The sequence below is a fragment of the Microtus oregoni genome, unplaced genomic scaffold (assembly GCF_018167655.1).
Source record: "Microtus oregoni isolate MIOR12 unplaced genomic scaffold, Mior012 000054F_ref0000373, whole genome shotgun sequence".
Lineage (NCBI taxonomy): Eukaryota > Metazoa > Chordata > Mammalia > Rodentia > Cricetidae > Microtus > Microtus oregoni.
In genome coordinates this window covers 6,643,911-6,671,353 of record NW_024543830.1, presented here as the reverse complement: position 1 = coordinate 6,671,353, position 27,443 = coordinate 6,643,911, and the positions used below count along the sequence as shown (strand labels likewise).

Here is a 27,443-nt window from a genome sequence, read left to right as displayed (position 1 = left end):
ATAATTAATAAATTCATTTCTGAGACAGAGTCTTACAGTGTTGCTGAAGCCGACTCTGTAGCCCAGCCTGGCCTTAAACTCATGACAGTCCTCTTGCCTCTGGCCGCTGAGAGGTGGGATTACAGGCGTGTGCCACCACACCTAGCTTCCTTCCCCCACCTGCTTACCAGGTACTTCAAGGGTTTCTTAATATGTGGAAGCAAGCGGAGACAGGCCCTGACCTTTGGCTAATTCTCCCTCTCACCTAAACACGCCTACGAGAGCCCTATATCTGCCATCCACCTTAATTTTGCCTATAATTTGGTTTCTTACCCATAGAATTACTAAAACTCTTGAGGCAGGACCTCACTATATAATCCAGATTATCCTCAAACTCCCAGTCCTCTCAAACACTCCAGTCTCCCGAGTGTGTTGGGCTAGTTACAGCCTTTCCTAGCATTTCTGGAACCACCCATGCCCTTCACCCTAGTCCAAGCCTTCCTTGCCCTGCTGTTGTCTTCCTCACAGATCTCTTGGACTCTCTCAACTGACACCACTGTCATCCTTTCAAAAGTCTACAGAAATGTCATGACAAAATCCACTATTTTATAAATTAACTAATGAACAGTATCAATAAGAAGAATTGAAAGAAATCAAAAGCCACTGTTTTCATTTCCATGAAGCTCCACTGTGTGGTTTATAAATTAGGACCTTTCATTTCTCCAAGCTTGACTTTGTTGTTGGTTCCTGATTGGTTTATTCTCGGTGAGGAGCTGCCCTCCAGCAGTCTCCAGCTTCTCCTGATCTGGCAGCTGATGTCCCCCTCTCTTTTCCTGCTCTTGTTCTGGGCTTGGATGGGAGGATGCTGTGTGGAAATGATTCACTTCCAGACTGTGGCTGGGCTGCGTGTTTACCAGAGCTCTCAGCCTACAAGTCAGCTCAGCCTGGCCAGCTTTTTGCCTCTTCCCAAGACAGCAGCACAGATGGGTCTCTTGCACCCTCTATCTTAGGCAGCTGGTAATTAACACTCCAGAATTGGGTTTAAGTTTAGGGTGGAAAGGCTTGGGCAAGTCAAGGTTATCAGAGTCACACCGTGGAGCATCAGACCCAGGCCTCACGGACACCAGGGCAGTATTTTGGTTCCCATATGCTATTACTGCTGCACATGTATCTCCACTGGGACTTTCTGGGGAAGCAAATGCGTAGCTAAGGAACATCCCCAGAGCTTCTGTCCGACTATCTGCATTCTTTTCTCCTCTTTGCTTCATTCGATTAAAATAAGGCTACAATATTTGTTTCTAACAACAAGCCAAATATAGAACCACATAAAGGGCTTAAAAACACCTTTTTCCCTTCTTTTATTAGACCTGGCTGAAGCCATTAACACTAAGACCCAGAAGTAATGCTCATCCATGTCTTTACCAAAAGGCATGTGACGAAGGCACAGCAACAAAACTGCATGCATGTATCTATCACCTTGCATTGGCTTCTGCCTGTGCTGGCAACATGCCAAGGGCATCCTTCCGGAGCAGGCCATGGAAATGTAGCAAGTCTTTCCTGTCACCCCATGTCCACGCTAGCAGGACCCTTCCTCTCTCGGGTCTAAAAGCCTTTCTGGTAATCTCCTTGCCTCCATTCTTGTCCTTCTGAGAATCAGATGGCACAGGATTCTTTAAAGTTATAAAATCAAACAGCGGCACAATTACTACAGGCTTTTTAAATATAAGGTCCTAATATTATGGAGCTTAAATACCAGAAAAAGACCTGAAAAAAAAAAACAAGGAAAAAATAAATGTGATAAATGAAGGATGTGATTAGGAGCAGGAAGAAAAGAGAATGAGACAGCATCACAGTGATGGAGCGTCTTCTTCAGGCGGAGCATGGGAGATGAATATTGGAGCACACAACATCCAGACTTTTGCCTAAAGAGTAGAGAGTAGGAGAGAAGCCAGGCATGGTGGTGCGTGCCTGTAATTCTAGAATTCAGAATGCAGAGGCAGAAGGACTGAGTTCTTGCCTCAAAAATTTTAAACTGAAAAAATAAGGGAGAAGCTATTTTAAGAAGTGAAAGGCAAAAATAAAATCAGTAAGAACAAAACAGAGACCTGTGTTTCTCGAGTGCAGTGATCAAGGGGAGACGAACACTTGGAAGGGAGACTAAAGAGCGGGGACCAGCAGGACTGAAGTTCGGTAGGGAAGTGATGAGATTTGCATCTTTTAAGGATTGCTTTGGTCTCTAGATCAAGACAAAATGGAAGGCGATAAACAAGGCAAGCAAAGAAGTCCCTGGAGGAGCAGAGGCAGTGACAGTGGCTTTGATTAGTGAACTTGGAAGAAAACAGAAAGTAAGGGTAGACTGGACTCATCTTTGGAAAGGAACTACTAATATTTGCTGATGGGATGAGCAAGAGAGATGAAAGAGGGAAATGGAAACTGGGGAACATGATGGCACCAAGGATGAATCCTAAACCCTGCTTGGTAAAACTAGCACCTGGGAACATTTTCGGTAATTGGACAAAAAAAAAAAAAATCCACACATGAAAAAGCATCAGAAGTTCTTTCTCGTATTTTCTCTATTTTATTCCTACCCCTTCTTTCCCTCCAAAGCTCCTCCCCCATTTGCTTCTCAGAGGACCTGACCCAAACTCCTAAATCAATTTTAGCTGGAAGAAGCCTGTTTATAAATAGCTGTTTGTGAAAATAAATCACTGAAATAAAATTTAGAAGTTCTACTTCAGAGAATGAAAGTGCAGGTGTTCCCTAGTTTTCTACATGGGGATGCTGACCGGTGATGGAGACACATGCTGTGCATGAGGGAGAGCTGGAGTTATCTGGAATGCCATCAGCATGCACTGGCCTCTAAAGATTCACTTATCTCTTTATCAACAGGGTTTCTCTGTGTAGCTCAGGCTGTCCTAGAACTCGCTTTGTAGACTAGGGCAAATGCTCCAGGATCTCAGCACTGGAAATGACAGTCCAGAAAGGACTCCAGCAGCTGGACGGTAAGAGCAAGAATAGCGCACAGGACTACAGCAAAGGCTTCTGTGCAATCTCATCACAGACGAATGATGAAACAGAGACCTCAAAAAAGGGACGGAGGGGCAGGAACTTGCAGGGATTAGGAAATATGCATGAGATATAACTATAAAATAAAACAGTTCTGATGATTTATAACACAGAATGGCAACAATAGCTTATAATGTTTTATGATATATTTCAAAAGGATCTGAAGTCTAAAGTTTCCCAGCACACAGAAAGCATGCTTGGTAAGAAGCAAATGTTAATTATCTAGATGGCAATACATATTGTAACATTAGTAAAATCATCATATGGCCCTGTCTATATGTACAGATATTATATATTAATTTATGTATAGATATTATATTTATATAGATATATCTCATGTTATATATTAGATATGTGCACAGATACTACATATTAATTTAAATACATTAAAAAACTTTTGTATACCAACATAAAAAGAAACACTGAGTGAAGAGACCGTCTACAGAACAGGAAAAATATGCCTGTTCTATGATAGGAGAGTACTACCCAAAACATAAAAGAACTCAAAGCTTTAAGTAACAAAAGAAAAAACAATCCTATCAGTATGTGGAAAATGGACTTGAACAAAAAGTTTTCAATGGAATAAGTAGAGATGATCAATAAATACACAAAAGAGCGAAAAGGTGAGTTAGGCATCCTTAGCCACCAGGGAACTGTAAATCAACACCCACTAAGATCCCATCATTACCTCAGTTAGAATGGCTACTATTAAGAAAATAAAAGTTGGTGAGTGTGCAGGAAAAAAAAAACTCCTACACACATACACACAATGGAATTTTAAAAAGAATACATTCCTATCATTTGTAGGGAAATGGATGGAACTAAAGATCATTATACTTAGGGAAATAAACCAATCACTCAAAGACAAAAATCACAGGGGCTGGAGAGATGGCTCAGAGGTTAAGAGCACAGGCTGTTCTTTCTGAGGTCCTGAGTTCAATTCCCAGCAACGACATGGTGGCTCATAACCATCTGTAATGAGATCTGGTGCCCTCTTCTGGCATGCAGGTACACACACAGACAGACCACTGTATAAATAAACAAATCGTTAAAAAAAAATCAAAGAAAAGACAAGGACACAAAGCTGTGCAACTGAGAGGTGTGAAAAAGAACAGGAAGGTAAATGGAGGATCCCTACAGATGTGGAAGGCAAGCGGAAGGTGGTGATGGGAAGAAAAGCAATAGAGAAGTGAATCAGTAAACTGTAATATATGTATTGCAGAAATATATAAAAATGTCATAAATGAAGAAAATGACACTAATCAGTAATATAAAAATAAAAAGAATATCACAGTAATGCACACAAAAAGATAAAAAACAATCTTATGAACACAGAGCACTATGTCCACAAATTTAATAACATAGATTAAATGGACTGAATTCCTGAAATGCAAAATGTGTCAAAATTTATACAATAGGAAATAAACAATTTGAATTGGACCACAACTCTCAATGATCTAATAAGCATCTATATCAACTCTCTACAGTCCATATAGGACAGAAGCTGAGGAAATAATCTTTGACTCATTCTGTAAGTCTACCATTACTCTATACCAAACATAAATATAAAAATACAAGAAAATTATAGATCAATATATCTTACGCACATGGATGTAAAACTCCTCCATAAAATATTAGTGAGTCAAACCCTACACTGCATAAAAAGGATCACACACAAAGAAAGAGAATTTATCATATACCTATTTGTTAGAAGAAAATTCTTGCTAAAATCAGAAACAAAAGATTAATGTCAACTCTCACCACCCATTTTCAATATTACAGCAAATCCTAGATAATTACATCAAGAAAATAATCTAATTTAAAAGGAAAAATATGCCTTTGTTCACAACATGACTATCTACACAGAACATCCAAAAGAACTGTGATGATGATGATGATGATGATGATGATAATAATAATAATAATATAAGCTCTGCCCACTAGAACAAGAGATTCCAGATAGGTGGCAGGCTACAAGTTGAACAAACAAAAGACAATGGGGTTTCTATCGGCAGCAATAGCAAGTAAAACCTGAAATTAAAATATAGCATGAGACTGTTAAGACAGCTCAGTAGGTACACTTGCCATGAATGTCTGACAACCTGAGTTTGATTCCTAGGAGAAAGCCAGATTCTGTGATACACATCTGCAATCCAACATTGCAATCATGAGATATGAGGCAGAATCAGGCGACTCACGCAGAAGCTCTCAAGCCAGTCAGCCTGAGTATGCAATGCAGCAGAAACAAGAGAGACCTGTCTCAACAAGGCTGAGAGCAAAAACTGACTGCCCAAAGTTATCCTTTTGACTCTCTACATACAATATATGTGCATGTTCTCTTTCCCTCCCCGTCATACTTTTATTAGCACCTCCCAAAATGCCTATATATAACTTTTAAGATGAATATGTGTGTAGGTGTGGGAGAGAGAGAGAGATCTACAAGAAGTAAACAACAAAACTCTGGTAAAGGATATCAAAGAACTAAAATGATAAAGAGATGGTCCATATCCATGTATAAGTAGTAAAGAGTCAAATCAATCCTAGTTCAAATTTCAGCAAATTATCTTGTATATTTCTACAAATGGACTCTAAAGTTTACATGGAAAAACACAATAGCCAATTCAGTTGAGAAAAGAAAAGAGATGAAGGGCTAACACTGCCCAATTTTAAGACATTACATTGCTACAGCTGTAAAACAAAACAAACTGTAAAACCAAACCAACAAACCAACCCAGCATTAGAGGACTAGTCCTCCTCATGCTTATGGTACCCCATAACAATCACGACAGCACAGACTGGCGAAAGGACAGAGTGGGGGGAGGGGGCTAACACTACCTGTGTTTAACACAGTACAATGCTACAGCAATCAAGACAGCGTGTATTGGTAGAGCGGACGGAGCATGGAGCAGATTAGGGTGCATAGTGTCAACTGATCTTTTCATGTAGAAAGAGACAACTCAGCAAAGGAAAGAGTCTTCAACAATCAGACCCCTGTGTACAAAACAGACACAGGTATTAAACCTTTGACAAGAAGTAACTCAAAATGAATCCTAAGTCTAAATACAAAATGCAAAACCTTAAGTCTCCTAAAAGGCAGGAAAACCTTACCAACTGTGAACATGGTGATGATTACTTGGTACCAAAGGCATAATCTATGAGGGAAATAATTGATAAACTGTATATAATTAAAATTATAAACTTCTGCTGTAGGACAATGGTCTTTTATCCTGTCATTTGTATTATTTTTAATAAAATACTGATTGGCTAATAGCCAGGCAGGAAGTAGAGGTAGGGCGACCAGGCAGGAAGTAGAGGCAGGGCAATGAGAACAGGAGAATCCTGGGAACAGGAAAGAGTCAGTCTGCAGTCGTCACCCAGACACAAAGGAAGCCAATTCAGAGAGCAAGCAAGATGTGACTGCCTTGCTGAAAAAGGTACCAAGCCATGTGGCTAACACAGATAAGAATTATGGGCTGATATAAGTTATAAGAATTAATTAAGAAGCCTGAGCTACTAGACCAATCGGTTTATAATATATGTAGACTTTGGTGTATTTCTTTGGAAGTGAACAGTTGTAGGACCACACAGGACAGAAACCACAGTCAACAAACTTCAGTTCACCAAGACAGAATGAACATCATGATAATGAGAAGACAAGCTACAGGTCTGGAGAAAATATTTTAAAAGATGTAGAGCCAGGGAGACGGCTTAGTTATCCACTCGCCACAAAGCTCAAAGGTAGGCACAGTGAGTCCTACTGCTGGAGTCTAGTAATTGTGCGCTTACTGTTTATCCTACCTGAGTGCACAGAAAAGGAGGGCAGTCTGCTCAGTTTCTATAGCAGAAGAAGTGGTGGGTGCTACTTCACACCAATGTTTATGCCAAATTGGAATTTACTGATACTAGGAAAGAGAACAGCAGTTGTCTTAAATATGTGTGTATATGTGTACAAGTTCCAAACATGCTTTCTGATGACAGCCAGAATTCAGAGACAGCCCAGCTCCCTGGGCAGGAATTCAGGACCTGCCATTTTGTTTGAGATATCAAATAAAATTTGTTTAAGAAAGCAGCCCGAGGTTCACCCTTGACACAGGAAAGTAATTTTTATTGTCAGGGTTTTGAACTTTTCCTGCAATCTCTTCTCACTGTAAGGGGCAAAATGACAGTTCCCTAAGTTGTTTTTTTTGTTTGCTTGCTTGTTTACTCCAGCTATAAATTTATGAAAGGGTACATCCTGAAAGATCCAAAACAATGCTGCTGTATCAAAACCTAGCATTAGATGGGCTCCAGCTCCCTTAAAATTCAGCCATATGCTCTCTGATACAGACACAGGACATGTCATTGCCATTGCTTCCTATCCACATTTAATAAAGTAATAATAATAATAATAATAACAACATACCAGCCACAATTGGCTCCAGTTGGTGTGAATAATGAGATGTGGTTGTCAGATTCCTGGATAGCTGCCAGCAGTGTCACTGGCTGGCCAGATACTAGACCCCCTTATAAAGATGACGATGAATACTGATTTAAATGAGGTCAGTTTTAAGAAGATTTTAAACTGGAGGCTTGGGTATGGAATGAAACAGTCTATGGTTTAGAAGCCTTGCTGCAGTAAGCAAGAGCTGTCCATGAGAAAGGAGGCAGATTGTAAGGGAATGGAGGCAAACGGGCTTTGGAAATCAAGCTTTGCCCAATTAAAACACAGTCCTTTGTGGGGATGTCTATGATAGAGGAATCTTAGCTCTGACAAGCTGGCAGTAATCCTTGTGATCTATTTTACTGGGATATAAATTGTCACTGCAAAAAATGAAACATACTACAAAACTGGAGTGCAGAGCCTGCCTGTGATCATTAGCCAGAATGGACCAAGAGCCTCAAGCCTTTGATGCCCTGACATATTATTTTCTGGATGGTGTCCAGCAACCCAATGCAGAATAGCTTTTGCTCTACTGTATCCAGATGGTAAATGGAAGAGATCAAATTCAACAGTTTCAGGGCTGACCTTAATGGATGTGAAAGGCTGGCTCCTCCACTAGCTTTCCAGGGATCGACGATACAAAAGGCCTTTGAACAAAGAGACAAATAATTGCTCCCCCCCCCCCCACACACACCCCTCTTTCTTCATAGAAGTGGTAATCTGGTTCAAATCCATCTTTTGGTTGGAAAAGACAGCCAAATATCTGATGGATTCTAATCACACATTCTGAGGGTACTTTCTGCAAAGCTCAGACGGATGTCAGTGCTAGCATTCCCTAAAGCCTTTCACTCTTGTCGGGAAAATATTTTCACTCCTATTGCCATCAGAACTAGTGTGTGTGTGTGTGTGTGTGTGTGTGTGTGTGTGTGTGTGTGTCTGTGTGTGTCTGTGTGTGTCTGTGTGTGTCTGTGTGTGTGTGTGTGTATGCACAGGTTCCTAATGTTTAGGCAGCATCATCTTATGGTACAGGCTTTCTTACTAAAGGCTGAATTTCTGAATCAGCTAGCAGCCTTAGACATCTGTGCTACCATGTAAGTCGACTTTACTAAAAGTCATATGTAGAAGGCATAAAGGTCTTGAGGCCAGTGGGCCCAGAGGTTTTCCTTACTGAAGCATCAAATACCTCATCGTTCACATAAAATCCTCACTGAAAGGCTCATGGGACTAGTTTCTAGGTAAACAGTGAAGAAAAGCAAAGAAAGCAACAGTGATGAAGAGGGTCCAGTACTTGAAAGGGGGCTGTTTATCTTTTTGATGTTTTTCCATGAAACAGGGAAATATCACCATGAAGGTGTGATCTCTCTATATATATGTATATATATGTATATGTAGAGAGAGAGAGAGAGACAGAGACAGATATGGAAGGGATTGAAGGTGTGTGTGTATGAGAGTGTCTGTGTAACTATGTGAGTGTTTGAGTGTGCAAATATATGTGTGCACACATGACAGTGTGTAATTGTGTGTGTGCATGTATGTGTCCGTGCAAGTGTGTGAGTGTGTGAGGGGATATACGCGTATTGTGCAAGTGATTGAGTGTGTGCATGTATGAGATTGAGCATGAACAAGCACATGCTCACAGTAATCTGAAAACAGCTTCTTAACTTGGTTTTCAGGATACCTCTTTTTGCTTTTTTGTTTTATTTGTTTGTTTATTTGTTGTTTTGTAGCAATGTCTCACTATACAGTTCTGCCTGGACGGGAACTCTATGCATGTGACAGCGGCTCCGAATGAAGGCTTTCCTGCCGCAGAATCCAGAATGCTGGCGTTGCATGTCTGTAGCCCAGGCCCAGCAGCTACTTTATCTTTCACCTATTTGGCTACTACAATCTTGCTTGGTTTTTCTCATCATCCTGACATCTTTTATTTTAATTAAAAAAAAATTACCCCCACCCCCACCCCATGTGTGCGTATGTGTGTGTGTTTCTCTCCTTCCACCATGTGTGCCCAGTCACACTCAGGTATTCGGGCCTGGTTGAGTTCACAGATCCAGTCTCTGGACTGCTTTTCTCCTCTCTGCTCTATCCCCTCCCCTTCTCCTCTCTCTCTTCCCACATCCTTCCTAAACAAACTGCGATGGCATACCCAACCTCAAGGTAACTTTATGTATGCTCTATTAGGAACTCCTAATCGCCTAGCCCCATCTAGGCCTCTCCTGAGCTCTGGTCTGAGGTATTTGGTTGCCTGCCTGACAGTTACACGGAAGTGCTCAACAGGCATTTGAAGTCAGCACACTAAGTGAACTCCAGGTTTCTCTCCAAATCACGTTTCTGTCATACACAGTGTGTTACCATCTCAGTAAGTGTGAATTCCTTCTGTTCACTTAATTGTTCTGGATGGAGTCCTTAGAACCCCAGTCAGGAAACTGTGTTAATTCTACTTCCATTTAAAATACCCAGACTCTTTCACTCCACCTCCTCCACCCTGCTCAACTCAAGGCACTGCTGTCATTCACTTGAATCTCACAGTTGTCTCATGTCTGGTCCCTGACTGTACTCTTGCTTTTTTACACTAAACTCTTTGTCAAAGCACCCACAGTGAGGCTTTAATGCCCATGTCAGACATTACCAGGATAAAGCCTTCTAATGACTTCCCAACTCAATCTCAGCAAAGGCCTCTGTATAATAGCCCTGGCTGTCCTGGAACTCACTCTGTACATCAGGCTGGCCTCGATCTCACAGGCAGAACTGTAGATCCGCCTGCCTCTGCCTCCCAAGTGCCAGAATTAAAGGCATTTTATTTTTTAAAGACTCATTCATTTTTATTTTATGTGTATGGTTGCCCTGGAATTGGAGTTACAGATGTTTGGGAGATACCATATAGGTGCTTAGAACCTTGATCCTCCCTGAGAACAGTGAGTGCTCTTAGCTGCAGAGCCACCTCTCCGACCACGAGGCTACCCTTCTCTAATTCTCTGACCTCATGTCCTGCTACTAAAACAAGGCAGCACAATGCAAGGCCAACCGAGGGCTTACAAAGACACTCAAAGGTGTCAGAGCGGGAGAACTGGCCCTGCTCCTTGCTCCCTGTGGCACTGGGCATTGACTGAGCTAGCCAGGGCAGTGCTGGAGAGCTCACCCTCATAGTGAAGATTCAGGAGAGCTGGCGGGCTGACCAACTCAGCTACCACCCAGATTCAGGGCTATGAGTTGGCCCACCCCAATATCTACCCCATTTATGAACTGCTAGAGCACATGAAGAGGCTGGTCCTGCAAATCCAAAGCTGCATGATCTCCACACCACAGGGCAGCAATACTGGTATCTATCCAAGAGGAGGCCCAGTGATGACACAGTGTTGATGGTGTAGCAGAAGCCAGGGGCCTCAAATCAGACTAAGGACTCAATGCAATGAACATTTGCAAAGATGTATGGACTAAAGGGTCTACTGTGTGACTCACCATGACACATTACAGCTTCTACAATGAGATTTTTTTCTTGTTTTTTTGTCTTTTACCTTTATTTTATTTTGGGGAGGGAGGCTGCAAGGGCAGAGGCAGATATGAAGGCATGGGAAGATGAGTGGCATTGGAGTACACTCTTATTTACTGCACATTTGGGAATCTTGTCTTTGCCAAGCTCTACTCTCCAAGAGAGTTCAGCTTGTAACTCTGTCTGCAAAGACATTTAAGCCATTTGGCACATTAGTTTTTGACACACTTGTTTGATTTCAACTCTTACTGTCTATTCCATGCCATGCCAGAGTTCATATCACCATTCTGCCATTTTAACATCATAAACCCCAGTGCTCTTCTACTGAGACTGTGCATCCATGAGCCACCTCAGTCCCCTTGCCACTGTGTCTCAACAGCCCGGCGAGACTCCAATCGTCGATTAAGGCTAGGAAGTTCTTTAGATACTAAATGCTAAATAGTTTTGGCAACAATAAAAATGTCAAAACTCTGCAGAATTTATGTATAAAACCAATTTCTAGTTTTAATTTCAGCTAGGGTCGCAACACTGCTTATAAAACATTTTTTTAAAACTTGGTCTATACAATGTACCTGGTGCTGTCCAGGATCCCTATAACACTGACTCATGTGATCCTCACAGCCACCATCACAGGCAGAAGTAGGTATTACTATCCTCATTTTACAGATTGTAAAAGAAGAAAACAGTAGTGGAGCATACGAGGCGCAAACACTGGCAGGCTGGCTGTCGAGGTCAAGCTGTTAACTCTGGTCTTGCTCATCTTACAGATGAAATGGGCTCTAGATCCTAGTGTTTGCCCCAGAATCCAGCTTCCATTATCTATCAAATGGAAGAAGCTGGACGAGAATAGTGTCTAAGTTTAGAGCCCACACATTAACCCATTATCTATACTGCCTCCTCAAATCTCACCCCTTGGAAGAGTTACCTACCACCCAATAGTTTTGGAGTCCCTCCATTGACTGCACCCTTCCAGAAAACTCTAGACCCACACCCATCTCTGCCTCCTCCCAGAGACAGCTTTCTTTCCTGCTGTTTACAATTACTCTGGACAGCATTCACTCATTCTTCCCTTTATCCCCCAAGTTTCCATCTTTACGCTTGATATTATAATCATGCTTAAGTTTCCTCGAGCCTAAAGACTACCCTAAGAGTTGGCTTACGATGTCATGTCTACAGCTCCCTTCACTCTCCGAGACAGTTTGTGCTCAAGCAGCTATTTAAAAGGGCAGTCCTCACTTGCTCATCTTGTCTGTGATTAATTTTCAGGCTCATAACCATTCTACAATTACTGATGCTACCATCCCTGGGTATTAATCAATTGTAAATGCTTTTAATAACTCTCAGCCTTTATTTACTATATCAGTAATATATAGTATTATTATATATTAATATATAGTAATATACAGCCTTCAGTTGACCTTTGGCATTCTAGTCCCCTTGGAGACCCTAGATTGACCCTCTAATGATTCTTCTACCTATTTTCCTTTTACAGTCTTCAACTTTTGCCTCTAACTCCAGGTTTTTAAATCTTTTTCACTTTATATACCCACCCTCACTCTGTTCCTACCTGCCTTTATTCCTTTCCTGTGTGTGGTGCACATACACAGGAAAGGTCTGTGAAGGTCGGACGTTGGCATCAGGTGTCTTTCTCCATCACTCTGTGGGGTCTCTCACTGACTGTCCAGCCAGCCCCTGGGATCATTCTGTCTCTGTCTCCCAGCACTAGAATTACAGGCACACAACCATGTCATCTATTTTTTTTAGTCATAAACTGATTGGCCCATTAGCTCAGGCTTCTTAGTAACTCTTATAATTTATATTAGCCCATTATTCTTGTCTGTGTTACTGAGCCACGTGGCTCTCTCTTCCTATTCTATCTAGCATGTGAGCCAATGGTCTGGTCCTGTATCCCACATCCACATGATCTAAAGTGAACATGTAACTTTCAAAATGAAAAATACCATTGAAACCTGATCAAAAGGCCCACTAGTTAGAAAAAAAGTAAAATCAGAGAACAAGCTATGTCTCTATTTAAGTCATAAATATGTTAATATATTCCCAATCAAAATTAAGGACACATGGTCAGCTAAAGAATTTCTGCTCCATTTTAGAAGTGAAAAACAGCTGCTAGATGTCGTGTCAATGCGGAAACACTGGAACATCCAACACATTTCAAAGATTTTCAAAAACTAGTCCTGTTTTACAAGATGTTCGGCCACTGAAATCACACACTAAGATAGACAATGTTTGCGAACCCCAGGACTTTATGTTGAAACTTAGTCACCAATGTGATGGTACTGGAAAATGAAACAGGGAGGCGCTTAGGTCACGGGAGTGGGTAAGTCTCACAGATTACTGTCCTATGAAAGATCCTAGAGAGACCCCTTGCTCCTCTCACCAGTGAGATGCCAGCTCCCTAGTAACTAGAAAGGAGGCCCTCACCAGCACCTTGATATTGGACTTCTCAGCCTCCAAAGTATGAAAATACATGTCTGTTGTTTAAGCTACCCAGTCTATGGCACTACTGTGGCAGTCTAAACAGATTAAGGCACAGGAACTGTTATACCAATCCCATTCTCCCAAGAAACATGATATCCCATAACTATCCTGTGATTACACTGGGTTGATTTAAGGTTTTATTAAATATATACATGACAAATTAGTACGCGAGTATAGCAATGAAGCTTCTCTGACCAGATGTCAGAGCTATTAGCCACTTTGAAAAAACACATAAATTGTTTGCAGTACATGGTCATACAAAATTTTGCATTATGCTAGCCCTCTCTTACCATGGTGCAACTAAAAGCAAGGCACATTACATTACAAGTTTAGGCCTGGCCTTACCGTGTCTATCACATAACTGCAGTGAGCAGCAGGGTTGCTTTCTATGCAAAGCACACCACTAACAACAGAGCAAAAAGTGCTAGGTATGGTTCAACGAGCTGCCTTAAGGAGACTTCAAATGTGTGACTGAATATGAAAAAACTACAATTAATACATGAGATCTCATCTCTTTCATGAAAGGTAAAAAGCAAACCCTTAATTATAATAGCAAAAATATAATAGTAATTATTTTATAGGTAACACAGCACATTTATTGAACTAGGCAGCCCCTGAAGCAAAATAAAAACTTTTCATCTCAATTGTGAATATGTTCACACTTACCTGAACACATAGGTAGCAAACTTCAGTAGAAGAACAACAAAAGTAAACAAACAAAAAGCACAATGTAATTAGCAGCACTATGAAGACTAGAGCAGGCAAAGTAAACTCAGCCACAGGCAAGAGGTTGGAAACCGATAGCCTTCTGGTAACATAAAAGCCTAGATACACTGGGAAACAACACTCACTGCCTGCAGTAAACATTTAACATCAGATGCAATCGATTAAACACAAAATACATTAAAATGTATGGTTTCTATTCAACAACACGCTTGATATCAATGCTGTAGATTTTCTCATTTATCACTGCACTGATTTGGTTTTTACTGACTTCATTCAATAAATAATTACTGGGGTTTCTATGGTAGGAATCATAATACCAAGGATTTAAGTAATACCTCATTTATCACACATATACTTATCATAGCTACCACTCAACAGGAAGGGCTCTTCCTCAGTTTTTAGGACATGTAGGGGTCTCCAAGAAGATCACATCTTGGGAGCTCTCTGTGCTAAGTGAAGCCTATAGGTCATCTGTGAAACAACGTCTATTCAACTGCTCTTGCTGGAGTGTCCAAACAGAGTCTGCAGAACAAAGTCATGCACTCCCATCTATTCAAGTCGACTATAAAGAGGTGTGCCAGCATTTCTATAGACAGGAACGAAGTCTCATACAATTTCAAAATGGGAGATCTAATTTCAAACTGGAAGCGATTACCCCCAGCTTCAGAAAAAAAAATTTCTACAAAGTTTTATTAGAATTCTTCGCTGCTGCTTGTCTTAAGCCGCTCTCTGACCGATGTACAAAAGCTGCACCTAGTGTTTGGAAGTGGTGAGACAGCTAGGCAGCATGGTGCATGCCCAGTACCCTAGCATTTGGGAAACGGCTAGGCAGCATGATGCATGCCCAGTACCCTAGCATTTGGGAAACGGCTAGGCAGCATGGTGCATGCCCAGTACCCTAACATTTGGGAAACGGCTAGGCAGCATGATGCATGCCCAGTACCCTAGCATTTGGGAAACGGCTAGGCAGCATGGTGTATGCCCAGTACCCTAGCATTTGGGAAACGGCTAGGCAGCATGGTGCATGCCCAGTACCCTAGCATTTGGGAAACGGCTAGGCAGCATGGTGCATGCCCAGTACCCTAGCATTTGGGAAATGGCTAGGCAGCATGATGCATGCCCAGTACCCTAGCATTTGGGAAACGGCTAGGCAGCATGGTGCATGCCCAGTACCCTAGCATTTGGGAAACGGCTAGGCAGCATGATGCATGCCCTGTACCCTAGCATTTGGGAAACGGCTAGGCAGCATGATGCATGCCCTGTACCCTAGAATTTAGGAAATGGCTAGGCAGCATGGTGCATGCCCAGTACCCTAGCATTTGGGAAACAGGCAGAAGATTGCAAGTCTGAGCCTAGTGAAAGCTACGAAGTAAGATCCTGTCATAAATCAAGTAAAATAAAATTAAAAAGAACGGTAGAATAGAGAAAGATATAGATGGGAAGAAAGGCCCTTTAAAAATATATCATTAAATGAACAGGTGACTCTAACCAAAGCAGAATTTTATGTGACTCTGGGTGAAGGATCCATCTTAATAGCAATGGTCTGGAGAAGATTTTAAAAGTCATGAGGAGGACAAACTTTATGAAAAATCACAAGTCTGCTCTGCTTTGGGGAAATTAACTCCTTGGGTGTTGGGAAGGAAGGGCTGTGTGGTGATGGGAAAAATATTATTAGGGTATATAAGAGTGGGAACAGTCCTCTTCAAAGGGAAAGATCTACTGAGTACTAAATATTAGCCAAGGGACTTTATATATGTGATAGATGCTTAAATCCACATAATAGTCCTACAATGTGAACATTATTGACACTTCTGAAAGAGAAAAGCAAGTCTGATGAGCTCAGGTAAGTTACGTGGCATCACCGACATGCCGTGGGATCCAATAGTCAGGCAGATTCTGCAATGTCATGCTTCCTTGCGATAAACAGCCCAACAGAACACAAGGAAGGATGTGTTCTGATGTCAAGATAAACATGTGAATGTTTATCCTTTACAAACTTTCTTCACAGTTCCTGACCTCGCATGCTCCAGTTAGTGGCATGTGGCGGCTGGAGAACGGCTGGGCACTGGAAGCCAAACTTGTCTGCATTGATTTTTCTTTTCAACCAAAATCTCACTATGCAGCAGAGTGCAGCTGCTTGATAGTCTAGTCCTCACTATCCTTGAGACTCCACCTCTTTGCTGGACAATGTTTTATTAGTCCCCCAGCCCAAGGGACTGTTTCTATCTTGCAGTATTTTTTTAACTACTTTTAAGACCAAATCAAGGATTTAAGCAAACAAATCCACTTCCCTTCACCACTGTATTTTTATGCCTTCCTGAAGGACTCCTGGGTGAGACTGAATATGAATGTCCAGTCTCCACCGGTGGAGACTGTCAAAAAAAAGCTACCAAGGAGGCCTTTGCTAGTGTAGTGCCAATGCTGTCCAACTGTGCTGATTTAAAGCCTCATTGCATGCTAACAAGTTGGCAATCACTCCAGTCCATACTCTGTAATTAGTGAACTGCAGTCCTCTTTAGAGCTCCATTAACAAGTGAGAATCCTCTAGAAAGGAACTCCTTATTCTCTGCAGAGGGGGCCGACAGCACTAACTCCCACCTCTCAAGCCTTGCCACCACTGCTTCTACTCCATGAAGAAAGTATTCCAGCCATAAATCACAGTACAGCCAGACAGCGACCCCCGATCCACAGCAGATTTAGCACTCTCCGTCTCTATTCTGCCTGCAGGGCTCCGTCCAGGATGACCTTCCGGCTACAGACAATACATAAATATAACTTCCTACATGCGCCCTGGGACTCGTTTTAAAGCCTTATTTTATCTAAGGTAATCTTAGTGGCAGTGACCAATGGAGACAGAGATAAATGTACAAGACAGCTTTGCTCTATTTACATAATTCATGCAGCCAAGCAACACCACAAGAACAGCAATAACAAAGGTTGATTCAGAATGTTCATCCTGTGTGTCATCATGACAAGAAAAGTAGCTTCCATGGAGTACTTACAAGTTTTCAAAGAGGTTATCAGCAAATTACCATGCATAGTTTCTTTTTAGATACTTCTGCCATTTTATAGTTCACATATAGGGTTTGCAGTCAGGATAACTGGGCTCACGTGTTGGCTCTTACACTTGCCAATTACATGGCCTTGAGTGACTTATTAAATCCTCCCAGAATTCTTATCTGTGGACCTAGTTGAGTTCGGAGGATTGGTGTATTTGATGCCTTTACATCCTGGGACAAGGCAGGTGTTCAGTGACAGTTTGTGGGCACTGCATCCCCGTCACTACCCTTAGCAGCGACTGAAAGCCTAAGTCCTATCAGAATAGGGCCCAGATGAGTTAAGTACTACACTGATTTAACAGAAATAGGAAAACACTCACTAAATTAAAACTTAAAAGAACACTGATACTTACTTAGATTGCTCATTAGCACTGAATTGGCTTTTAAAAAAAAGAGAGGGGGGGAAAGCATAATGGAATTGTTATCAGGGAATAAAAATTTTGGACAGCTAAATAATGAAATTCTGTATCTGATGTAGGAGTCCTCTCTGTGTGCTGTGATTACCATTAATGAATAAAGAAATTGCCTTGACCTGTTGATAGGGAAGAGCTTAGGTAGGCGGGGAAGACGAAACTGAATGCTGGGAGAAGGAAAGAGTCAGAGGGACGCCATGGAGCTGCTGGAGGTAGATGTGCTGGAACTTTGCTGGTATGCCACGACCTCATGGTGATATACAGATTAATAGAAATGGATTAAATTAAGATGTAAGAGTTAGTCAATAAGAAGCTAGAGCTAATAGGCCAAGCAGTGATTTAATGAATACAGTTCCTGTGGGATTATTTCGGGGCTGGGCGGCTGGGACAAACAAGCAGTCTCCTTGCAACATATATTTTGTATTCAAAATTAGATGGGAATATCTGAAATATTTTGGGCAGTACAGAGTGTTATATTTGAATAATATATTATTATTGAGGAGCATGGATTCTATTTGAAAAAGTATACAAGGAGAGATTTGTTAAAAATCTACAATTAACATTCTGAAAAATGAGATCAGGGAGGGTTGTACTTGATCATCCAGGACTATACTCTCACAGAAGCTGTCTTACCAATGAGTCGGTCAGAAGAGGAGATAGGAAAGAGAAGGAGTTGGAACCTGAATGCTGGTTGCTGGTCTGGCATAGGGATGCAAGTGGAACTAGTGAGAACCCTCATGGGTAGACATCACACTGACTTGACTCTACTCAAAAGGCAAAAGAGCAGCAAGAAGCCAGCTTGTTAGCCAATCAGATGTAAGCTCAACAGGTAATGAAGGGGCAGTTTGAAGAGAAAAGATAAAATTAAAAAAAAAAATGGCTGTCTCAAGAGAAAAGAGAGTTATGGACGAATTTCAGTAAATGACTGGAGGACCAAGAAAACTCAAGTGATGGGGCAGTGCAATAACCTAGATACGACCTTGCTCTGCTTGGTCAACGCCGAGATGACGATAAAAGACAAGACTCACTGAAATGATATAGATGGACGTCTGCCAATGCCAGGCTGATTAAGGCAAGCTGGAGTCAGTGAGTCGTCTCTGTCTGTAAACCATCTCTGCACCTGCCATGCTACCCCAGGGCAGAGCAGCTTCATCCTCAAAGAGCACATCTTTCCCGAGAAGAATCTAGGAGGAAGTCTTGGGCGTGGGCCACAGTGTTTAGAAGAGAAGCTCCCAAACACTAGGGTGCACTAATGTCAAGAGCACAACTGGGGTGGGGGGAGGGTGTTCGTTGTGAGGAGGCTCGAGGCCAGGCCAGGCAGAGACCCAAGATAAAGCTGTAGCATTGCCTTTTGCGTAACGACCAACAGTCCGTAAAGAACAAGCTCCGAGGAAGCAAGATGATAGGAAAGAAAGAACAGAGAAGATGGAAAACCCAGAGAAGAAGAACAGTACTTGATGACTTCCCTATACTCATGGAGCTTTGGTAAACAGAACCAATACCATATTCTACTTATATATTTCAGGACAGCTTTCTAAAACATAATCTATCCATCAAATGTAGACTCAATCAAGAAACTCCCTTTTATTCTAAAGGAAGCTGCAGCCTGAACTTGCTGATCATTTCTTATAAGCTGGCAAGACTTCCAGTGGAGGGATTGGGAGCCCAACCCAGGCTCAAACCCTCTGACCTACAATTTTCCCTGCCTAGATAATATGCTGGGATAAAGGTGGTACAGAAATTATGGGAGTGGCCAACCAATGATCCAGCTTGCGATTCATATTATGAGAGGGAACTTACCCATGCAACTGTCTGGAGGGCTAAATAACCCAGAGACCTGGGACTGAACTAAACATGACTGGCAAAAAAGAAAAAAAAAGTCAGTGAAATAATTCCTAATGATAGTCTGCTATACTCACAAATCTATGCCTAGCCCAACTGTCATCAGAGAGTCTCATCCATCAGCTGATGCAAAAGATGCAGAGACCCACAGCCAAACATTAGGCAGGGCTTGGGGACTCCGGTGGAAGAGGGATGAAGGATTGTAGGAGCCAGAGGGGTCAAGGACATCACAAGAAACCCTACAGAATCAACTAGCCAACCTCATGGGGGCTCACAGAGACTGAACTGTCAACCAGAGAACTTGAATGGAACTGACCTAGACCCTCTGCACATATGTTACAGTTGAGTAGCTTGGCCTTCTTTGGAACTCCTAACAATAGGGACAGAGGCTGTCTCTGACTCTGTTGCCTTCTTTGGGGACCCTTTCCTCCTATACTGGGTTGCCTCATCCAGCTTTAATAGGAGAAGTGCCTAGTCTTACTGCAACTTGATAAGCCATGGCTGACTAACATGCATGGGAGGCCTGCACTTTTCTGAAGAGAAAGGAGGAGAGAATGAAGGAGGGGTCATGGAGAGGGACTAGGATGAGAGGAGAGGGGAGCTGTTGGGGCTGAAGAAAAAAAAATTAGTTAATAAAAATGAAAAAAAATAAGAATGAAATTCACTATTGTATCTCAGGGGCCCTGGAGAATAGGAGGAGGGATCAGACAAGAAGGGCTATAGGTGTCCCTTTACCCCCTACACTATTTCACTGATAAGAGGGAATTTCTAATCAAGTGAAAAAAGCAGAGGCAACTCTGGGTTTGCACCCCAGCACCTGTCTCTACTAGCTCTGTGTTTGGGGAATGTCAACTATTTTCCCCAAGTTCAGTGTCTTCCTTCATAAAATGCATAGAAATAAGAGTTACAGAAACTCTTGGAAGGAGTAAGATAAGGCTCGCCTGGCACAGGTCATGATGCTTCAGCACACATCATGTGTACTATTTCCTCTTCTAAAAGATACCACAACACATACATGTATGCCAATGCAAATATGCATATCTATGTACACACACACACACATACACACACACACACACACACACACACACACAGAGTTCCTTTGTGAAGACAGCTCTGCACATGCAGGTATGAAAATAATAAACTCAAAAGGAATCTGGAGGGCAGCAGCGCTCTCTCTCTCTCCAGCACTCCCTGCTTGTGGCAGCCCTAAGAATTATCTATGTTTTTTTCCTCTGTGTTTTCAGCAGTGGTTTTTATTAGCTATCCAGAGATGTTTTCAAAGACTTGAGATATTTATATTTACATTAACTCAGTCCAAATAGACAACCAACCTAAGGGGCATTTTCAACAAATGTATTTACTTCTTGAGATGAAAAGAAGCTGTAGGTGGATCCACAACGAGCCCTCTTGCACTGCTTAAGAAAGCAGAACTGAAACAGTCTGATCTAACTGGCACAGTTCTCAACTAACAAGACTCTGAACCGACCTCTCAGCTCCTAGAGCTTCCCATACAGAGGGAGCAGGTGATGGACAGGGCAAAGACAGAACTGGAAATGAACTGAGTCAAAAGCTACCAGGAAAACCCCAATTTCATGGCAGTATGATCAAAGAAACCTAACCAACAATAATCATAAAATGTGGAGCGGAACACCCACAGTAAACTTCACCATCTCAGTTCCACCAATGATCAACTGGGAAAGGATTTAAAGAGACCTTATTTTCTAGTTCTTAAAGTGCTAACACCTGCCTCATGACCTAGACAGAAACTTCTTCTCTGTGTATTCTACCAAATCCGTAACTCTGGTCTAAGCATGAGAAATCCCTAGGAGAACTCACACTGAGCCACCCTACCAAGCATGACTCGTACTCATCGACAGCAGCCAAGGTGCTCCTTTCAATAGTGAAAACCAGAAAGTAGTATGATAGGGCATCTCTTGGGTATATTCCCAAGAGTGGTATTGCTGGGTCCAGGGGTAGGTTGATCCCGAATTTCCTGAGAAACCGCCACACTACTTTCCAAAGTGGTTGCACAAGTTTGAATTCCCACCAGCATGGATGAGTGTACCCCTTACTCCACAACCTCTCCAGCAAAGGCTATCATTGGTGTTTTTGATTTTAGCCATTCTGACAGGTGTAAGATGGTATCTTAAAGTTGTCTTAAATTGCATTTCCCTGATCGCTAAGGAAGTTGAGCATGACCTTAAGTGTTTTTTGGCCATTTGAACTTCTACAACAAAAGTAAATGCTCAACTATGTTCATAGCAGCATTGTTTGTAATAGCCAGAACCTGGAAACAACCTAGATGCCCTTCAATGGAAGAATGGATGAAGAAAGTATGGAATATATACATATTAGAGTACTACTCAGCAGTAATAAACAATGACTTCTTGAATTTTGCATGCAAATGGATGGAAATAGAAAACACTATCCTGAGTGAGGCGTCCCAGACCCAAAAAGAGGAACATGGGATGTACTTACTCATATTTGTTTTCTAGCCATAAATAAAGGACATTGAGCCTATAATTTGTGATCCTAGAGAAGCTAAATAAGAAGGTGAACCCAAAGAAAAACATATAGTCATCCTCCTGTATAGTATGAGCTGCGGGCCTGCTTTTCATCCCACCCGGCTCCCGCACGGCTAGCTTTACACCAGAAATAACAACACACAAACTGTATTCTTTTAAACACTGCTTGGCCCATTAACTCTAGCCCTTACAGGCTAATTCTCATATCCCGATCAACCCATTTCTAATAATCTGTGTAGCATCAGTCTTACCGGGAAAGATTCAGCATGTCTGACCTGGCAGCTTGCTTCATGGCGTCTGCCCGGGAGAGGGAAGCATGGCCTCTGAGCTCACTTCCTCTTCCTCCTAGCATTCTGTTCTGTTTACTCCTCCCACCTATGTTTTAACCTATGAGGCCAAGCAGTTTCTTTATTACTTAACCAATGACCTTCCTCCATCACTCCTGGATATTAACCTTCATCAGGCGATGAAAGGAGACAGAGACAGAGTCCCACATGGGAGCACCAGACTACAACCCCAAGGTCCAAATCAGGAGCAGAAGGAGAAAGAGCACGAGCAAGGAACTCAGGACCGTGAGGGGTGCACCCACACACTGAGACAATGGGGGATGTTCTATTGGGAACTCACCAAGGCCAGCTGGAGTGGGTCTGAAAAAGCATGGGATAAAACCTAAAACCGGACTCGCTGAACATAGCGGACAATGAGGACTGCTGAGAAGTCAAGAACAATGGCACTGGGTTTTGATCCTACTGCACGTACTGGCTTTGTGGGAGCCTAGGCTGTTTGGATGTTCACCTTACTAGACCTGGAAGGAGGTGGGAGGTCCTTGGACTCCTCACAGGGCAGGGAACCTGGTCTGCTCTTCAGGCTGATGAGAGAGGGGGAGTTGATTGGGGAAGGGGGAGGGATATGGGAGACGGTGGCGGGGAAGAGACAGAAATCTTTAATAAATAAATAAATAATAATAATAATAATAAAAAGAAAACCAGAAAGTAATCCAGGTTGGAGAATGTACAACAATGAAACATGAGATTCTGCATCAAATCGGATGAAGCAAAATGAGTGCTGGAAAAACTGGCAAAATTAGGACCTGGTTCATACCTAAGGTGATGGCACTGTACAGATGTTAAGTTTCGTTTTGATAATCATGAGTGTGTAGTACAAAGTGTATCACAGGCTAGACAGGAACTAATTCTGCAACTCTGGAGATCTTAAGCGCTTTTAGAAGTTTTGTCGTGTAATCAGAAATTTAAGACAGTGGCTCTTTCGTCTTTTTGAAACATGTTTCCTTCATCTAACAGTTACATTTTGACTATCGGCAGGAAGAAGAATAAGGCAGTGTTGGCCAAACCTAGGATGAGGAGGGCTAAAAATGAACCAAGGGCTTTTTATATGTGAGCTGAATGATTATAAATAATCTGGCAAAAAAATCTTCTAACCAAGACTATTTCATTGTTTTCAAAATACAACCATGAATGAGTGCTTAAAGAAGGACAGGTCCTGTGTTTGGCCAATGATGACAGGCTTCACTGGACCTAACACCACCGGCCTTTAAACAGCATGTCAGATTGTCATTTCTCTGACTTTGTGATTACTCTCATTTCGTCAGGTTTCAGCAGTTTTCTGTCAAGCAACACCTGACAAAATAAACCACGATTTTCACATAAATTGTAGACATCCACAGTGAATATGGTATGATGTGCTCTTATTCGTATTTTCTTCCCTTGTGCCCTTCTTTAAGATATCAGAGACAAAACCCAAAATCTCTCCCGAACTAGGCAAGCACCTGCCACGCCTCTAGCCCTTCTCTCGCTATTTTGTGTTTGAGTGTACTTGTAGCCTTCAGGAGTAAATATGTCACACTTCTTACCAATGCACTTCTTACATCTCTTAGTCAAGATATTATTTAAAAAGTTCCCCAAACATTGAAAGAACTTAGGAGTCTCAGTACATCCATTCTAACAAAGCACAACTATGACTCATCTCACCTCAAAGCAGACTATTGCTCCCACTGAGCACCTTAGGGGGGCACAAGCACAGCCTAAACCAATAACCGAGTAACTTAACCACTTCTTGGTTTGATAAAACCACCTATATGATAAATATGCAATCCTTTCTCTTATAGTATGCTCTTACAAACTATTTTTTTGTTTTGTACAAAGGTTATGAGATGTCATAAAAATGTCCAGTACATCTGGTTTGAGAATCCAATTCTTCCTTCACATATTTCTGCATCTGCTCACAAAATCCCCTGGACTTCAAAGGAAGCCTTTCAATAGCAAAAGAAGACCCACACAGGAAAGTGGCCATAAATTTTTAGGAGTCCTTTTCCAAGGCCACTTTAATAATGGCAATATAGGACAGGTATCTCTTTCAGAAACCTAAAATGCCAAAACAGCATCAGTGACTACAGGTTTGCATGGAGATTTATGCTTTCAAACTTTTCTGGTTATAAAAGTGATAGAACTGCAACTTGAAACACATGAGACAAATGCTTAATGTACACTTAAATTATTCTTAATCCCCTATTTAGGATGAACAAACATAACAAAAATGTTAAAGAAGGCTGTTTCCTTCCAGTGTTTTTTCTATGTGTAAACACTTATGTACAAAAACTACTGCAATATTCTGAATACAATGTTTACTCTTCGCTATCAGTCTTTCGGCAGGTTTCACTGGTGTTTCTACACCTAGGTCATCATGTGCACTGCAGAAGCACCCTGACACTCAGCTACATGTCCAGTCATCTTCTTACTTTTTAGTTTGAGACAAAAAAAATCGCACTTAATCACCCAGACTGACCTTGAACTTTATAGCCCAGTCTGGTCTCGAACTTGTGATTTTCCAGCCTCCACTTCAGGCTCCAGAATAGCAGGAATTACAGGCCTCTGTCATCAGGCCAGGCTTACCGTAGTCTTTCCTGCCATCAATTCTAAGTGATATGCATTATGACACTGCAGAAACGGTACTTTAACACTTAATTATTTTTATTTAAAGCTAAATTAAGGGTTTTAAAATAGTAATCTGCCCTAGACTTTCTTGGTTCCATACACATTAAAATGCCTATCATTTTTATTCTGAAAAATCAAAAATCCCAGACCTCAAGAAAAACAGCATTTGATAATTGCAGCTGGAATCATTTCTTACCGAACACTGTTTCTTAAAACTTAAAGTAACATTTGAATAGTTGCTTGCTGAGTCTCCAGTATATTGTGTCTTTTATTCTTACGGAATCTTGTGAGGTTTACATTAATGAAGAAAACAGAAGTTCAGAGAATGAGTAATTTATGGGATGATTAGAAACACAATCTTACATGTTGGTTTTCATCTACACTCACTGGCTATACTTTATCTTCACAGTGATGAACCCACAGGATTTCCAGGCTTGGAAATTAACATGCCAATCAGTTCAGGTATCCCATCTGCTAAAGAAAATAAGCCCAGAGGATGGAGACTCGATCTGCAGCACAGCTAGCAAACATCCGAAAAAAAAGTCAGGAACTTTTAGAATGTTTTCCTAACTTCTAGGCCGGTTTGTTTTTCAATACATCGGCTATGATATGACATTCTCAAGTCACATCTGTCTGTGCATTAGTGGCGATGAAGACGCAAGGTGTCAGAATTCATTCCTCAAATTTCCTTCCCTCTCTCAGACTCTACTGCCGTGATAATTTAAATCAAAAAGCTTTGGTGCGTACCAGAACGAATGACAACATATCTCCTGCCATGCTTGGCTTTGACAGTAAAGTGCAAATACGGTGGGTCTCAACACAAGGTATCACGCTCAGTGCTGTCAGGCAAGCAACAGTATGAAGCTTCTTGGCAGTTTGTTGCTGTTGGTTACAGTGTCAGCTAGATACAGGCCTAAGGATGAAGAAAGAACCAGAGTGGTGCACCGGTATTTGCGCACCATCCACGCTGCTAGCTACTGCACGAACCTAAACAGACCTTTTCTGACTTCTCCGCTGCACCCCCGGGGTAGCCGTTAGGGAAAGGAGGATAAAAACATGACAGACCAGCTTGTAGAACGACCCCAGAGCAACTAGGTTTCAGACACCCGCACGCTCTTTCAAGAGCCGGCTTCCTGCGTTGCCTGGCAACGGCGGCCACGTGGCCGGTCGGCGGCGCGAGCCTCCCAGCAGCAGCGCCTTATTCTGTCACGTGCGCTTGCGACGTCCCCCACGTCGGGGACATTCATAGGCTAGTGGACCTCGGAAAGTGCGGAGGATTCTTTTCGGGAAACAAGGAAGGAGAAATAAGTGGCCGGAGGGAAGGGGCGCGAAGAGGCGCTGGCGGGACCGGAAGCCTGCTGCAGAGGGCCGGCTCGGGTTACCTGAGGAGCAGGAGTCGCTGCGGGTCCTTTGTGAAGTGCCCGGATGAAGCTCCAGCACCCACGCGCCTTCCGCACGGAGCACAGCGCCATCTTGGGAAGGGCGGAGCCGCCTGGCCCGGAATGACGTCGACGGGCGAGCCCGAGTTGTGCTTACTGCGCATGCGCTAGCCTTCAAGGTGCTTGCCGGCTGATCCAGCTCGTTAGGGACGTATCCTGTGTTTGCAGAGCAGGTGCGGCCTGGAATGAGGTGGCGCTCGGCTTTAGTGTTCTTCCTACAACCGTCCTCTTTGTGCCAGCTTCCTTGAAGGAGACTATCTGCCCTTGCAAATAAGTTGTTGCGTGTTAGACACGGAAATAACAGGAAATCATCCACCCTAAACAAGGGCTATAAAATAGACCCCAAGGTTCCTGGAAACATGCAGCCCGCGGATTTCCTTGGACACTGGAGATGGCAAAAATAGGCAATCTTCCACCCTGCCGTCTCGAAAATCAGTCACTGACTCTGGCAAAGCCATGCCCACTCCCCCTCACATCCAATTCATCCCCCCACCATCCCTTTCTACTACAAAGACTTGTCAGACCCCACATGGCTTGCTCTGCTATACTTATGGATACTGAACCTAAGGGCAGTGACCTCCAAGACCATTAAAAATATGATCACAAGGCTTTGAGGTCAAACTGAGCCTATTCCCTTCCCCTCCCTGACTTTACTTCTTATAGAAAACAAAACAAAACAAACAAACAAACAAAAAAAACCCAAGTAGTTTGTTTTTCTGACCTAGCTACAAGATGAAACTTTCTATTCATGTCTCTTAAGAATGAAAACTGCTTCTCCTATAGGACCATAATGGCTTTTTGAGACTTACGTGGTGGTCATAGGGTCCCCAACTATACTCTCATACCCTGAGTGGAAACCACTGGTGGTATAAGGATATGTGTGCATATCTTGCCTTTGCAGATAAATACATGGTGCACACTGAGGAGGTGGTGTGGAAGCAAGCACCACATTCAGGAGACAATGCTTAGGGCTGCAGTGTTTGCTGGTGGCTCACTACCAGCTTAATGACACCAATGATGCCGGGAGGAAGACA

General features: G+C 42.3%; 1 protein-coding gene across 1 annotated transcript in view; it reads right to left on the bottom strand.

The window, feature by feature from the left end:
- Wars2 (tryptophanyl tRNA synthetase 2, mitochondrial) overlaps positions 1-26,482 on the bottom strand; it is a 76,255-nt gene extending 49,773 nt beyond the window's left edge. Inside the window, exon 1 of the mRNA XM_041638041.1 lies at positions 26,353-26,482. Coding sequence (XP_041493975.1) covers positions 26,353-26,442 — 90 coding nt within the window. The 5' untranslated portion in view covers positions 26,443-26,482. The remainder of the gene's footprint in view (positions 1-26,352) is intronic.
- Between the last annotated feature and the right edge of the window lie 961 nt (positions 26,483-27,443).